Source organism: Clytia hemisphaerica, unplaced genomic scaffold (genome assembly GCF_902728285.1).
Source record: "Clytia hemisphaerica strain Z4C2 unplaced genomic scaffold, Clytia hemisphaerica genome assembly, whole genome shotgun sequence".
NCBI lineage: Eukaryota > Metazoa > Cnidaria > Hydrozoa > Leptothecata > Clytiidae > Clytia > Clytia hemisphaerica.
The window spans coordinates 112,273-127,932 of record NW_027103716.1 but is presented as its reverse complement, the minus strand read 5'-3'; the positions used below and the strand labels follow the sequence as shown (position 1 = coordinate 127,932).

Here is a 15,660-nt window from a genome sequence, read left to right as displayed (position 1 = left end):
AGTTGTTATATTCATCTCATCTTTACACTAAGCAGCTAGCAGCAATTAAGGGAGAAATTTATGAAAAAGCAAACTATCTGTTATAAATATTGCAAAAATATAAAAAAACCCTGATGACTATCTATCGGTAATAATTGATTATACTAAATATCATATCATAGTTTGGATTTCTAAAAGGCATTAATTTCATGAGCAAAGAGATCAATTGACATTATTTGTATCTATTGTTCTGTCACAGTACGATGCAGCAGACCTAAGAACACAATAGATCTAATATTTTCAGGCCACACTGATTTGCTTTAAAAAAAGAAACGTGTAATGTGTATAAGTTTTGTAAGATCAAGAGGAGGAAGGAGGGACAATAGCGAGATTATGTATCTGGAATTCTCTACGGCTACGGTTAAAGTGGCGAGGGAAATGGCGAGTAAGGCAAGTAATGGCGGGTGAAAGCAAGTTCGATATTTGACGTACGGCATTATGTCGACTTTGCTTATACGGTGTTTTGGTGTTTTTCCCGTACAGAGCAAAGTAGACAACGACATGTCGCCTTTGGTGACGACCTGCATGGGCAACCCTGCAACCGTAGCCGTAGAATATCTCAGATACATAATCTCGCTAATAGCAATGGAAAGGTGAAAATTACAATTGGGACAGTAAAGTGTGCGTAATGTATGTGTCCTGCCACTTTTGTAAATTCAGTAGCTCGTGGCCCATAAAATAACTGACCTATTATGAAATCCTATCATATTCACCTATTCACAAATGATGTTAGTATCACAAATGTCTTTTGAAGCGAACTAAAACATCGCTAAATTTCGTTGTTCGCAAAGTGCAAAAAGCAACTAAAAATAATATTTCTAACCCCACGCTCAGTCAAAGCGTCACAATCAATCGTTCAGCTTTTGATATAAAGGTAAACATGCGTCTGATATCAATCGATTGCACTGATCAAATACCGGTCACAACGCCACCTTTTCAGTTTTCGTTTTTATTCGGTTAACCGCAGACACGGTGGTCCACCAGTGACAAGCCATTTGTTGGCCACCGTATGAATCAGCTCCATAAAAGATGACCAGACCAAAACCAGTTTTTTTCTCTATTATATCATGGAACAAAAACTACCAAATTTCCGTTTCTTTAGATTTGCGTTTTTTCGGTACTTCGCTAATCGTATGAGTTGTTGTCTGCCGTTTGTTTTGACTGCTTGTTGCACCAACATTGATTCTGTTATCTATTGACGATGAATTTTCACCTCTATTTAGTTTTGATATCACGCCAGTATCTAGTTTGTTTCGTGAGCTGCTACTACTACTAGACCCACTAAAATGTGGTTTATTTTGATCATAAGATCTTTCAAGTCTATTTAGGTCGCTTTCACTGTTGCCTAGCCTGGAAACAGAATCAATATTTCCTTTGGTTTGGCTACTGCTAGACGAAGCAATATTTAGTCTATCTTGGCTACCCTCATTGGACCTTGAAGTTTCACCTCTATTCAGTCTTGGTCGTGCACCAGTATTGAGTTCTCGCCTTGTAGCATCAACAATAGAAACTTTTGAACTGAATGGCGATGCATTGCTATCTGTTTCTTCACTCGAGTCAACAATGAGTATGGGGGAACTACTTCGCGAGAAAATTCGATGCGCTTGAACGATGGCACTCGCTTCGTTTGTGTTTGTATTTTCAATGTCGTCTTCCGAAGAGATGGAAATACCACGTGTTGTACTACTATTTGTTTGAGTGTCCGATTGTTGAAGAGTGTCCGCTTGTTCGTTCGTATTATTTTCATCGTTATTTTCCGCACCGTCAAGAAGGTCATCAATTTCAGTGTTGGTTAAATCGATGCTCTCTATTGGTGCGTCTTTTTTCAAATCCAAACGGCACGTGGGACAAGTGGATTTCTAAAAAAATTAAAATAATGATAGCCTTCATAAATTGAGATTTGGGTTTTAAATTGACACAGGAAGGTCTCAAAAAAAATTACACTGAATTCTCATCCCAGTTGAAAATACAATACAAGTTTGAGAATACCCACTAAAACTTTAAAATTGAAATCCTTATCCATTAAAAGCAAGCAAATCTTCATCAATAATGACTTTAATTAATTTCCACGCAATTGATTTTATAACAGGGTTAATAAAACAGGGGTATTCTCTAATCAATGTTATTAGAAATTGAGTCATAGTGTGGCAGGGTTCTTGTTTCTCAGCATCCGCTTAGTCAAAAAACTGTTTCACGTTAAAGAAAGGGAGAGGTCGAACTACAGTGAACTCTCCCTAATTCGAGCCTCTACTAATCGAATCTTTCTATAATTCGAACAAAAATATTTGTCCCCTTAGCTAGAAATTAGTATAAAACACTTTCTGTAATTCGAATCTTTCTCTAATTCGAAGAAAATTCCTCGATCCCTTGAAGATCGAATTAGAGAGAGTCAACTGTATGTTATTTTCCTCGAGGACTTTTTACAAAAAGATGGCTTACCAGTTTGAGCCAACTAACTATACATGGTTTATGATACAAATGATTGCAAGGTAGCTTCACCAACTCTTCATTGGGTTCGTAATCGACAAAACAAATTGGACAACTTGTGTTAGTCGCTAAATGAAAAGAAATAGAAATTACTCGGTTAATAACAAACATATTATTTTACGTGGTCTTTCATTAGGTACTACCATTTCCTTGTTAACTCGAGGTTCAACGACGCGAAGCTCGTAAAATCATCACATCATAGTATTCCTTTAGCAGAGCTTGGTGCTGACAGAAACAATGATCTGTTATAAGATTCTATACATTAAAAGCAAGGAAAATATCTCAAAAAAAACTATAACAAAATCCACACGAAACTTAACTAACGTACCAAGCTGAGCGAGAGTGACTTTGATAGTGGGAAGAGATTGGATGATATGGTTTGGTGTAGGTCCAACTCGTTCCTCCATAAACTCCATCAAGGTATCGTATAAGGTCTAAACAAAACAAAGGGGTAATAAATATTAGAGAAACCTAGAAGAATCTGTTTAAGATAAACAGCTTGCAATTTTTTTGACTTTCAAGTGGAAATGATGCTCTAACGAGAGTAATTCCCTTGAAAGTGGTACCTAAAACACCGCAGCAAAAAAGGTTGACCACACTTCTGTAAACTGACTTAAGATAGTATGTATTCCATATCGCCTGTACACCCCTTGTTGAGAATAATAAGTCCAGCGGTCACAAATTAAATTCAACTGTGCCAATGATTATATAAAATTATAGGATTCTAAGCTTCCGAAAAAAATGGTACTTTTTGGCACAAATTCATTAAGTAGGCAATTCTATTTGACATCAAAATAACTGCTGAAACTATCAACACTAACGCCGACGACATTTTGGCAGTTTTATTCATGACTGACCATGCTCAAGTTTGCCTTATTACATCAATTCCAGCATCCCAGATCAATATAAAAGGAAAGAGATCACATATGATTAAAACACTTACTCGTAAGGAGACTCTGAAGAAGGAGTCCGCTTCATGGTTGAAAATTTCCAAATGTTGATTCATCAGCTGAAAAAATAAAAAATAATATTATGAGATATAAGACACCTGAAGACACAATTATCGCGTCATTTGTGCACCATAATAGTGGACTGGGACTGGATCTTTTCCGGCCTTATATTAAAACTCTTTAAACATAATTCCAATCATTAAATATCGAGACTGGAAGTAAAACTTTTCCTCAAAACTAAAAATTCTTACTTTCAATATCCAAGAAAAAATAATGCTACTAAACATCAATGTGTAGTTAAAAATAGTGTCTTATTTTAGTGTGCGATTTTTATTTGTAAAAAAAGAAGCGTGTCTTTAGAGCAATTAAGATGTAATTAGCGGCAAAAAAAAACAGCAAGCAATAACAAGTTGATGAAACACACCGAATGCTCTTTTGAGTCATTCAAGAGATTCGAAAATGTGTGAACTTTTTTCTTCAAGTAATTGCCAATTAATTATTAAGGGCAATTAAACACCAATACTAAGAAAAACACATCTGCATGAAATAGAAACGCTGGCCTTTTTTCCACAGCAAGGAATTATCAAAACCATACATCATACTAAAAACCAAATACTTTTCAAAATATAAAAAACAACAATCCTTCTATATGCTGCTTTGAAGAAGGAAGAACGATGCTTGAAAATTCAAATAGAGGAATATTTGTCTTGAGCTAATAGTTCTCATTTGTAGGTGAACAATCATCATCATATCTAAACAATCAGAAAATCTCTATAGAGAGTTCTTATAAAATTTATAGCAATACTCGTTTGACTTATAGATATTCACGATGGTTGAAAATTTCATATACATTCAATGAAAGGCGAAAATTTGCCAGCTGAAGTTATTGTTTCAAATTCAAAACTGATACACGTATTTTTTTTATAAGAGCGTCAAAATTTTTCGAAGCCTTCGGATGTTCTTAGTTTTTTGGATTTGAAGCCTAAAAATGTTCTTAAAATGTTCTTATTTTCAGCATTTTTTGAGCATTTTGATGTAATTTCTTAAGAAAATGCACGTTTTTAAGTCTCCAAAGCCTTAGAATGTTCTTAAATTTTTGGGCCTCGAAGCCTTATGTTCTTAAATAGTTTGTTCTTATAAAAAAAAAACGTGTAAAGGGGAGTTTCTAAACGTCGACCAGAAATGACGACCACGACCGGCGACCACGAACAGCGACCAGATAAACTCTTCAATTCGATAAATAAATGATCATAAGAGAAAGACTGTATGGTGAAGAAAGAGGAAAAACTCGATAACCCAAATTTATCTGGTCGCCGGTCGTGGTCGCTGGTCGTGGTCGCCATTTCTGGTTGATGTTTAGAAACTCCCAGTTTATTTTGATGTGAAAATACTAAATACAGTAAAAGTTAACTCACCTCGAAAAATCCACCAGCTTCTCCTAAAAAAATTAGAAAAAATTACACACTTCGAGTACATTTTTTTTATAAGAACATACAAAATTTTTAAAGCCTTCGGATGTTCTTAAATTTTTAAGCATTTTTGTCCGTTTTCCTAATAAATCCGGTGTTTTAGAGCTCACAAAACCTTATAATGCTCTTAACTTCTCTTCTCTTAATATTTGGGCCTTTAAAGTCTTTTGTTCTTTTATAGTTTGTTCTTGTAAAAAACGTGTATTAACATCCTATCTGGCCAAAGATGTTTTCACAAAATAATAATCAGGTTGAATAGTAGAAAAAAATTATTATGTCAGCCACAATAGATTTCAGGTTGTTCCCGGCTTCCTTGAAGTGGAGTTTTTTTTTAGATTTCGAACATTTCCTCTAAACCTCTGTAACAAATTTGATTTTTACACAATTTTAGTGATTTTGACTTCATTCTACATGAATATAAACACCCAGTTCAAAGAAAAACAAAGGAGAGAACAACAGCTTACCTTCCTCACCGAAAGATTCGTAGAGAGAAGAATCAGAGGAAGCATTGGAGATACTTCCTTCACTGAACCATCTACCAGCATCATCATCTGATGTATCCGAAGTATCCAAACCATCGCTATCACTGTCCCCTAATATGCTCAACTCTGAATCTTCATAATCTAAAAATGAGGGTGAAAATATTCCAGAATTTTTTTTCTACAATCACCACCGAAATATATCGAAAATTTTGGGCATTTGAACGTCTTTTTTTTCTGACTTTAAAGCACGGGCGAGAATTGCGTAATGCTTTATTATTGTAACATTTTTTAGCTTTTAGAGCCTAAGGTCCTGAGCTAAAGCTTAACTCTCATAAAAAAAAACTTAAAACTCTTCTTTCCAACCGTGCTTTAAAGCACCTAAAGACTACCACTGGATCTATTTTTTTCTTTAATTGTTATAAATTAATGCGACTTGGGTTAATTTACATAAATAAAATAACAAGTTTCTTTGTTCAAGTAGCTATAGAAACCGATATAAAGCTGAAAGAATATTACCTGTATCTGAGTCTACTAGATTGATATCCTCATTATCCATTCTTTGTCACTGAGTATTCTTCTATCCAAGTGTTTTATCTTTTCTTGTTCTTAACTTATTATCTAAAAACAAAATCGGTCAATAGATTTAGTTAGAATCTTTGAAATAACCTTACTATATTTTACCCCTATATAAAAAATATAACAATATAACAACTTGAGTAACAGGTAATAGTATATTATTTAAAAATCTAGGGGAAACGTTGCATAAGGGGGCTACAAATCCCTTTATTGACTCATTTTAAAGGATTAACTTTAACTGAGATTATTTCGTTATTTTAACACCCCTTCACCTCTTGTTAATACTTTCTTTCTTGAATAAAATACAATTGTACAAGTAGAAGTTTTAAATTTAATAGATTTATATGTAAAACAAGTCTAAATTATCAACCATTAGGCACATCTTTTAAAATTTCTTTGGGAAAACATTCATCTTTTTCCTTCACACATTCTGTACAAAAACGTTTGGTGTAATATAAACTGCACTTCTGATTGATACAAACAGTCCTCGTACAAAAGCTACATTTACCACCCAGGATAAAGGGTCTTTTCGATGTTGCTTCAAATGGATCATCCATGTAAAAAGTTTCCTCTAGCAGTAAATAGTGTGATTTATTGTTTTTGTAATTTGCAAACTTTTTGTACTTAAATTTTTCGCCACATATTGAGCATTGGAATTCTTTGGATATTGATTCAGATTGTTTTTCTCTCTGTCGGAAACTTGTCATTATCGTACACTATCTAATGGAAACACAATTTATTCATTCAAAATATACCTTGCATGAGTAAAATATATAAAAAACAACAAAAGAAACTAGAAAAATGACCCAATTTGGAGACCTACTTTTCGAGCTCTGTCAGATGGTACAATAAGTTTCTGTCATGAAAAAAAGCTTCAATAATTGAAACACATAGTTTGCACCCCCTTTTTTAAATAGGGGGGATGCTGATTTTTTTGGGGGCATTTGTAGGGGATACAAAGATATGCCAAAAAATTGGGGCTGGAAATGAATCATGAGATGAATCAAACAGATGGCTGTTTTCAAGTAAAAAAATGTACCAGCAAAACAAAATAATTTGTATCATGTCAATAAAAAGGCTAGTTATATTGTTACATTTTGACATTTTTGACTCATGACTTGAAAAAAAAAGAGGGAGGGTAAGATTTCATTACAGAAGGGGAGATAGGTATATAGGGGAATGAAATAAACCCAGGGGGTTCTCATACCCCTCTGCAAACTATGTGACCATATTCAATGCTCTAGAAAAATTTTCCTGCAAGAGAATGCCAGTTAGCATAACATGGCCATAAACTCCATAAATTTGCATCTGCAATGTCTATGTTATTTTTACGCATTGCACACATCACAGCCTGAACATCATATTGAAGTTTATCACCCTTTGGTGATGCCACCTACACTCTCTAAGTAGTGCAATGATGCCTAATTTTGGAATCAGTAAATCATAAAATATCAAATTATTAATTTCTCTTTGTATAGAAGGATAAATTAAAAGCATTATAAAAGGGATCACATGTCGATTACTGTATTGTCTGGAAACATACATCACTTAGTACTGTATACCACATACAGTTGGAGATCCTTAAAATATTCATCAGGTGACCATAAAATATGTTCCTTTTGCATCATCCAACTAACTCACCTTAACAGCTAAACCACAAGCCCCATTCTGAAAAATCTAAATTATTTTTATATTATTTTTTTTATCTTAAAACATCACCATACACTACAACTGGTTTTTGCTTATTTTAACCACATTGAGTACTACTCGAGTTTTTTTCACGAAGTAATATATTGAAACTATTAAGTCGAAATTCAGCAACTCCTTAGAGCTACTATCCTCCTGAGGGCTGAAAACCAGGTTTATGATTAAGGTCAATACATTTTACTGGATTAAGTTCAGCAAATTATTTTGAGGGAAAGAGGGAAACAAGCAAAATTGAAGAGGGTGGCAATGGATTGCGTTTGACAATCGAATCGCAATTTTTCGATTGTGTTCGATTCATTCGATTGACACTGTCTGGATGTATATATGTAGTATAACCAGTACTGTAACTTTTTGTGCAATGCAGACATACCTTGCTTAATTCTCGAATTGGTCAAGCTTTAAAGAGTACCGTCAACTGCTCTATCTTGGGACTGGTTGATATCTGGTCTGTATTTTCACTTACTGTTCAGTCAGGGCCTCCTTGGTCTTTTATAACATTAGTTCGGATAGATAAAAACATACCTGATCAACACAACCAAACCTCCTGTCTTGCGTTTACTCTTTCCTTCCCAACAACTTTCGTTTTTGGTTATGTAGCTTTTAAAATCCATAAGTAATGAACTTTTATAGCTTTATCTGAATAAATCTGGTTGAAAACCTTCTGTCAGGTTTCATTCGGTACGTTTATTATTCACGTGGTGAACTGGTTTCCCCAATTTCCCAATAATTAAAAATTGGTACTTTCCCGTGGGCGCAATTGGGCGTACCGCCATCGTGAAATATTTTTCGTGAAAATTTACCGTAGTCTAATGCTAATTATAATCCAGATAGGAAACAAATATTAAATTTGATCCTTTAATTGTTCGTATTTCTAAATTTCACGATAAAAAGAACTATTTCTTTAACGGGCGTTGAATCCACATTGACATATTTAATGGTGTCATAATCAATGCCACACATATTTTGTCAGCGCAGTACATATTTTGTCAACATCCTTTTCATTGGATAAATACCACTAAAATATACAAGATTTAAGTGAACAAAAATTTATCGCCTGCGAGCACGGCTTAGCTCAGCGCACCTCTCTTATTCATTATCTAAGAATTAAAGCGGGCAAAGATTACCGCGCTGGCTGATAGCGGGCAAAGGTTATTTGAAGATATGTTATAATCCAAGGTAGAACAAACTAAACAAAGAAAGGGGGTATTTTTTAGTGCTCTATACGATGACCGGTATTTTTTTTGAATTCTATGTTTAGATTTTTCTACCCAGCCCCGTTACTATGTACGCGCGCCCTGTTGCTAAGACCTTTGTTTGAAATTGAAAGCAAAACCAAAATAATTTAGCGCACACTGCCGTTTGCGTAATATTGATAAAGTGAAAGGAGGTCCTGACTGCTGTTAAATCTCTTTGACAACAAATTTGTTTTGATAACTCCACCAAGATTATCAATCATACTTCTTTGTTCCTCTTAGAGTGCACAGACACTCGCGTGTTCCAATATGGATTTTTTTCATATTTCGATTTAAAAGCCTACTTGGTGCAAAAGAGAAATTGTGTATTTTTTAATACGCCGTTCATTAACTCAAATCAAATGACTTTGGAGGCTCGGTGAAATGGTGACCGAATTGCCGTCCCATGTTTTGTCAGATAGTCAGTGAGGATCTTATCGCGATTCTCAGATTTAAAGAAAACACCAGCTTTTTGCTGATTTTTGCCTCGATTACCCAAAACCTGTAACCTTTTTAGCTTTGGCTTTGCCAAAAAAACGCCTAGTCAAAATTTTTTCATCTTCGCAGGATCCATTCCCAACCTCAAAACACATCTTTTTGTCTAGGGTTTTTTTTGGCAAGTTCTTTCTTCGAAGAATATCGATCACTTTCGTTTTCCCCTGAAGATAGGGTAGATCGGCAAAGTCAAAAAATTCAAAGTGTAATATTTTTTTGTGAAAATTTAATCTATTGTTTACATTTTGCGCAATTTTTAACCTCCTAGGTAAAAAATCAAGCATTCCCCAGGGGGGTCTTTGATTCGCACTATAGCGAAAAATGAGTATAAATGGTATTTTTTGCCCATTTTAAGACTATAAAAGGCCAGGAAAGGGTCAAAATGGTTTCTAAATGGTGTCTTGTACTAATGTTCAACACAAAAAGACAAAATAATCCCAGCGAAATCGCTCAATGTTTCAATTTCAGGTTAAAAAGGCTGATTTTCTCCGATTTGCGAGAGAAAACATATTAGGGCCCGCGCTCTGTAGGCGGGCGGCCGAGACTCGCTTTCGTTTTGTATAATTTTATAATAACGTATGAGGTAGCGTAATTCATGCAAAAGTAATGATATGATAATCTTTTTGTTTTTATTTTCAGGTATGCCGACAAACATTAGTAATTATGTCGACTTTGCTTATACTGTGTTTTGGTGTTTTTCCCATACAAAGCAAAGTAGACAATGACATGTCGCCTTTGGTGCCTACCCGTACAGGCAGCCCCGCAACCATAGCTGTAGAATATCTCCGATACATAAACACGCTATTGACGTCATCGTGTATGGATTTAGCATGAACAATAGGACCGACAGACTCGACAAAAGGAACAAACAATAAGACGGCCCGAGAATCTTATGATGAGGATGTTTTGTCTCCGCCTGATATCACGCCCAGAGAAGACGTTGTTTAAAAAGCGGGGGTAAAAATAGTAAGTAATAGCTTTTGTAAGTGTTTATTTTGCGAAATATATAACATTTTCTAATATGGTCTACAAATTAGCATTTCTAGAATTTTGATAATGGAAACTTAAATATATAATGAAGAAAAAAACAAAACATTTTCAATTTTTTTTATGCGTTTAACCCCCGGAAAAATTATGTATTACCTATTACGTAACTTTACATTTCCCGACTCGCTAACTCCCAGAGGAATTCTGATTGTAAACCTAATTGGTTAATTTTGGAACATCTTCATAATGACATCATTTAGAAGTGTCTAGTGGAAAGGTCGTGTGAATTTTTTGATGTCAGTAATAATCTTTTGATGTCAGTATTAATTTTGATGGTTGATGGCTTGTTGAATCTGGCAAGAAAAAAGTAAACAGGTATAGCTTTTCCTAACCAAGGATCTGAGGAATTCGAGCCACACTGATAGTCCCAAGTTAGAGCAGTGTTGACGGTACAGTCTAAAGTCTTTTAGGTAAAACATTGGTTTTAAAATTTACATATCCTACATGAATTTCACTGAGTTGGTCAAGCTTTAAAGGAGTATAGTCATTTTGTATAAGAGATTCTTCCCATTTTCTAGCGGAAAACGACCAGCAGTTAGTGGAAGTACTTCGATTTGCGAAGTGTCTTTACTTCACATAGAGAACAAAAGAAAATAGCAAAAGAATAGCAAAAGGAAATACCCATAGCTACCATTTTGCAACCATGGGGGATGGGAATCTACGGAAATAGGAATCCTCATATCGAATAAAGCATTTTCTGAAAATTTCATTTTTTGCCATAAATGGGAAAATGATAAACAAAGAAACTTTCGTTTTCTAATTGTCTTTTTAATCTGCCATGAAGTATTATAAAATTCCTTATAGAATGACACGTTCTCCTTTAAGAGGTTAAAAAATGACGTAGAAACAAGAAACTGTGAAAATTACCGTAATTAATGTTTATCGATTACAAAAACCTACATCGCAACCACGGAGCGCTGACTTTTAGTTTTAATGACTTGCTCTTGCTGGCTCTTGCTCGTTTGGTTTCCGCTCCGTAATAAAAAGAAAGTCATTATCGGACCAGGACTTTGGGGTAGTTTTTAAAAAATGAGCTTCGGAAATTTAGGCAGTTTCGTGGGTAAACACAAGATTTTCCATAGCTACAACCGTAAGTTGGTCTAATCTCGACATCCCTCTTCTAATTTCATTCGACACCCTTTTTTAGAGATAGGAATAATATGAAAGTTGGAATTTGTGATTGAAAAATTACCACTCCCTTACCGTAGGATCGTCTAATATCAACATACGTCTTCTAATCTCGACATAGCTGTAGGCTGGTCTTCAAATAAAAAATCAAACATAAACAAATACATACCAAAGTTATCAATCAATCACTAAATTGTACTCTCTCTCTATCACGGTACAGATTGTTAATATAAAATATGAGAAATGTGAACTGTTATTACTTATATTTGAATAGAACACTTTAACGATGTAGTATAAATCACTAAAAAACTAATTAGCATGCTTTCAACAAAGATGCGGCCCAAATCACAACAACATTTTGCACGCGACCTGGAATTTTTTAGTAGACCTTTTTACCGTGAACCGAAAATAATTAAAAGAACCCGGTTTCCTTATGAATTTGAAAAGGGACCGGGTGTGCTAGGTGCGGTGCCTAGAAGTTTAACGTGGCCTCCTAGCGCCTCCTAGAGCGTGTGCTTGCAATAAATAATAAGGAAATGGAAACCAGGTCGACTAAGCGCGCAAATTATTTTTATCATGTGACTTGAAGCGTAACAAAGTTGTAAAATTTTAATGATGGACATGAGAAAGTTACAAGGAAGTTTGCATGCGTTTCGTGTGTTGTGTAAAACTGCTTATAATTTGGCTGTTTTTTTAATTGAAAGCTGTTGAAAGGATTGCAATGTTTACTGAACTTCTAGTTTGATGGATTTCATTCAAGGTTTGTTTTGATTATTTTACAGATCCGGTTTCGAGATTGGAAGACGTATGTCGAGATTAGACCAACTTACGCCACCACTTACGGTACCACTATAAGCAAAGAAAAATAATTTTTATGATGGTCAGATGGTAGATGCGGCACCCAAGGAAATGGTTGTGGTTGGATATGAACTGGTTGAATAGCTTTAATGTAAAAATTTAAACCCGGACCAAAATCTACTGATTAGTGATTGAATTTCCCTTGGTGTTTTAAAAATGCAACGTGGAAAGCTTTTGGTTGTGAATAATTGGACATTTTCTTGCACGTGCGTTTAAAACGTGGAAATTTTTGCTGTGAATTTGGACATTTTTTTCCACGTGCTTTTAAAACGTGGAAATTTTTGCTGTGAATTTGGACATTTTCTTCACCGTGCGTTTAAAATGTTGAAAACTTTTGTCATGAACTTGACATTTTCTTCCACATGCATTTAAACAATGTATAAAAGTTTTGCTGTCAGGCAAAAATGAACAAACGTAGTGTTTCCGGAATGCGGGTGAAAGAAAAAAGCTTTCATGCGGCTGGCCAGAAAAACATTTTTATTTGATCTTTTTGATGACTTAAACGTATATAATAAGATCATTGAAATAGAACTTTATAGATAACTTTTATGTACAAACAGTATGAAGTAAGCCTTGAATATACTAATGTATCAACTACTAACTAACAAACAAATCTTGATTTACAAGTGGGAATAGACCTTTTTTTAAAGAGGTAGCCATGTTGAATAATTATGTACTCCAGCATAAAAACAATGATACAGCCATGCATAATTTTTTAAATATGCATGATACAGTAATTATGCATGGCTGTATCATTGTTTTTATGCTGGAGTACATAATTATTCAACATGGCTGCCTCTTTAATAAAATGTCTATATCTAACCAAACTTTGATAGCTTAAATGCTCCAACTTGATTTTTTTAATAATGAACTATAAAGACAGGGATTTTTCTAAGCACTTTTTTACTACCGTATACCGGCAAAAATACTCAATCCAAGATTGAGTTATGAAACTCAACTGGGTTATTGAGTTTGTCTGCTTTCTCCACCGAAGAGAACGTTTAAGTCCTCAAAATACTAGAAGAAAATGACCAGTCATTTTCTTGACAAAAGTGGCTTACGGATGCCTTTCCCGTGCCTTTCTCATATTGTTATCAGATACCATTCTGATTCCTTTCAAATTGCATCTTTTAATGCCATCTAAAGGCATCTCTGTACACTAGGGACTATTTGATAAAAATATTGACAGGGTCAGTAAGTATGACGTCTGTAAACTTTATTAAGCTGGATATTTCAATCATGCTGAAAGTATGTAGTATGAATAGATAGAATTATTCAGTAGGAAAACATTTATTAAGGGGTTAGGGGTTCTTAGAGCGCCCCAAGACTCCCAACTCAAAATCGGGCTCGCTTCGTTCATGTGCTGTCACACATCTGAAACTCAATCTAAATATCAAAAACGGTAGTAGCTCAAAGTGCTTGAAAAAATCCCTGAAAGATGAACTCATAGTCCGCGGCCAGATCAGAAAATTATTATTTTTCACCCGGTTGGTTTCCAGAAACGCTACATTTTTTTTATTTTCGCCTCAATTGAAAATTTTTTCAAGCAATATCCAGGCATGAAGACTTTTTTTCTTTTTGGAATTTTTGGAAATTATGATTGCCAATTATGTGACATTTTTTGCTTTTGCAGCATACTTTTGAAAATTATAAAATGCCTTCTGCTAGGGGAATTTTTTCCTTTCGACGTTCTTTCAGATTATGAAAATGTTTCCCAGTATATAGGAAATTTTTTTTCTTCTTTTTTAGCATTACACTTTTTTTTATATAACAACCAGTAAAATTTTTCTGAGCCTCGACTGTTCTTATTTGATTTTTTTTTTTTGCACTTTGAGCTTCTATCATGTTCTTATTAATAGGATGTAAGTGAGGTATTTTAGGCATTATACCCAATTTTTATTACTTTGACCCCTAAATTGCTTGAAATTGAGTAGTTTCAGGCTCAGCATTGTTCTTACATTGTTCCTATTTTTTGGCGATTTTGAGCCTCGTTGTTCTTATAAAATTGTTTTTATATTAAAAAAAGTGCATGTTTGAAATTATGAAATTGTTTCCCTGTTTTGATTTGACATGCATTTCAAAAAATATAACTTTTGGATGCTATAATTTTTTACCTTCTTTTCAATATTTTATATATTTTACCTTTTCTCCAATATTTTATATATTAAACCTTTTTTCCAATATTTTATATATGAAAGTATACTGTATGCAAAATATTTCATCTATTTTGAAAATATAAATTTTCCTTTGGTTTTCTTATTGTAAAATATTCTCAATTTTTGATGAACAAGATCAACTTTTGTAGATATACATTACCCCCTGATTTAACAAAACGAGAAAAGAGAAAAAGACGGAACGAAATTCCGTTACTTTGTGCAAAGTATCATAAGACATTTTTTATACCAAAAAATCCTTATTATGTTCTTATTTTAGGCCGAAATTTTAAGATATTTGAGTTAAAAAAACTTCAAAAAAGCAGTTTGTTTTGAAAATAGAATATCAACTTTCTTTTGGTTCACCAGAGTTTGTACATGTTTAAAATGCATTGATAGAAATTTTCCTTGCTCTCGTGACGATCATGAAAATTGCATGGTTTATAATAGCCCAAATCATGCCTCGAATTATTTCCCGATCACGCATCACGCAAACAGCTGGGTATAAGTTTTTATAATTGTATCATAAAATGGTTAACTTTCTCATTCCCGGGAAAACATACCTACCCCATCTCCGGGATCTTTTCGCTTCTAGGCGTCTCAGGCAAAAATTGGTCTTAAATCTACTTTTGTGGCGTTTGGTCCTTTTCTGTTGTACACTAGCAATCGGAAAGTTTCGCTGGGAATAAGGAAGTTTAGCAATCCTACGCGCTACGGTATGTAGTGTAAAAAACCTTTCGCTTGCGAACACGAGATTTTTGTATCGTGCGTAACCCCTTTTACAATTGATTTCGACCTTTTTTTTATTTTTCAGCTCTAGAAAAGGGTGTCGAATTTAGACGAGGGATGTTGATATTAAACAAAGTTACGGTACCTTTTTTTGGAAACAAACCCTTTCCAAACTCCATGATGACACCATGATGATGACGCCTCCTTTGGACGGAGGTGGGTTATATCCCGCGAGAAAAATAAAGCGGAAAAATTACCCTGCCAACACTGTTATCAAAATTTCAAATATTGAGTAGAAGTAGAATAAA

General features: G+C 34.4%; 1 protein-coding gene across 1 annotated transcript; it reads right to left on the bottom strand.

Annotated features, from left to right (window-relative positions):
* Nucleotides 1-665: 665 nt before the first annotated feature.
* On the bottom strand, nt 666-6,054 carry LOC136804248 (uncharacterized). The gene is made up of 7 exons (XM_067060948.1): nt 5,944-6,054; nt 5,410-5,568; nt 4,892-4,914; nt 3,470-3,535; nt 2,855-2,960; nt 2,479-2,594; nt 666-1,898 (listed from the first exon to the last, which is right to left on the bottom strand). The coding sequence occupies exons 1-7, from the start codon at nt 5,981-5,983 to the stop codon at nt 1,119-1,121; spliced, it is 1,290 nt and encodes a 429-aa protein (XP_066917049.1). The 5' UTR covers nt 5,984-6,054; the 3' UTR covers nt 666-1,118.
* Between the last annotated feature and the right edge of the window lie 9,606 nt (nt 6,055-15,660).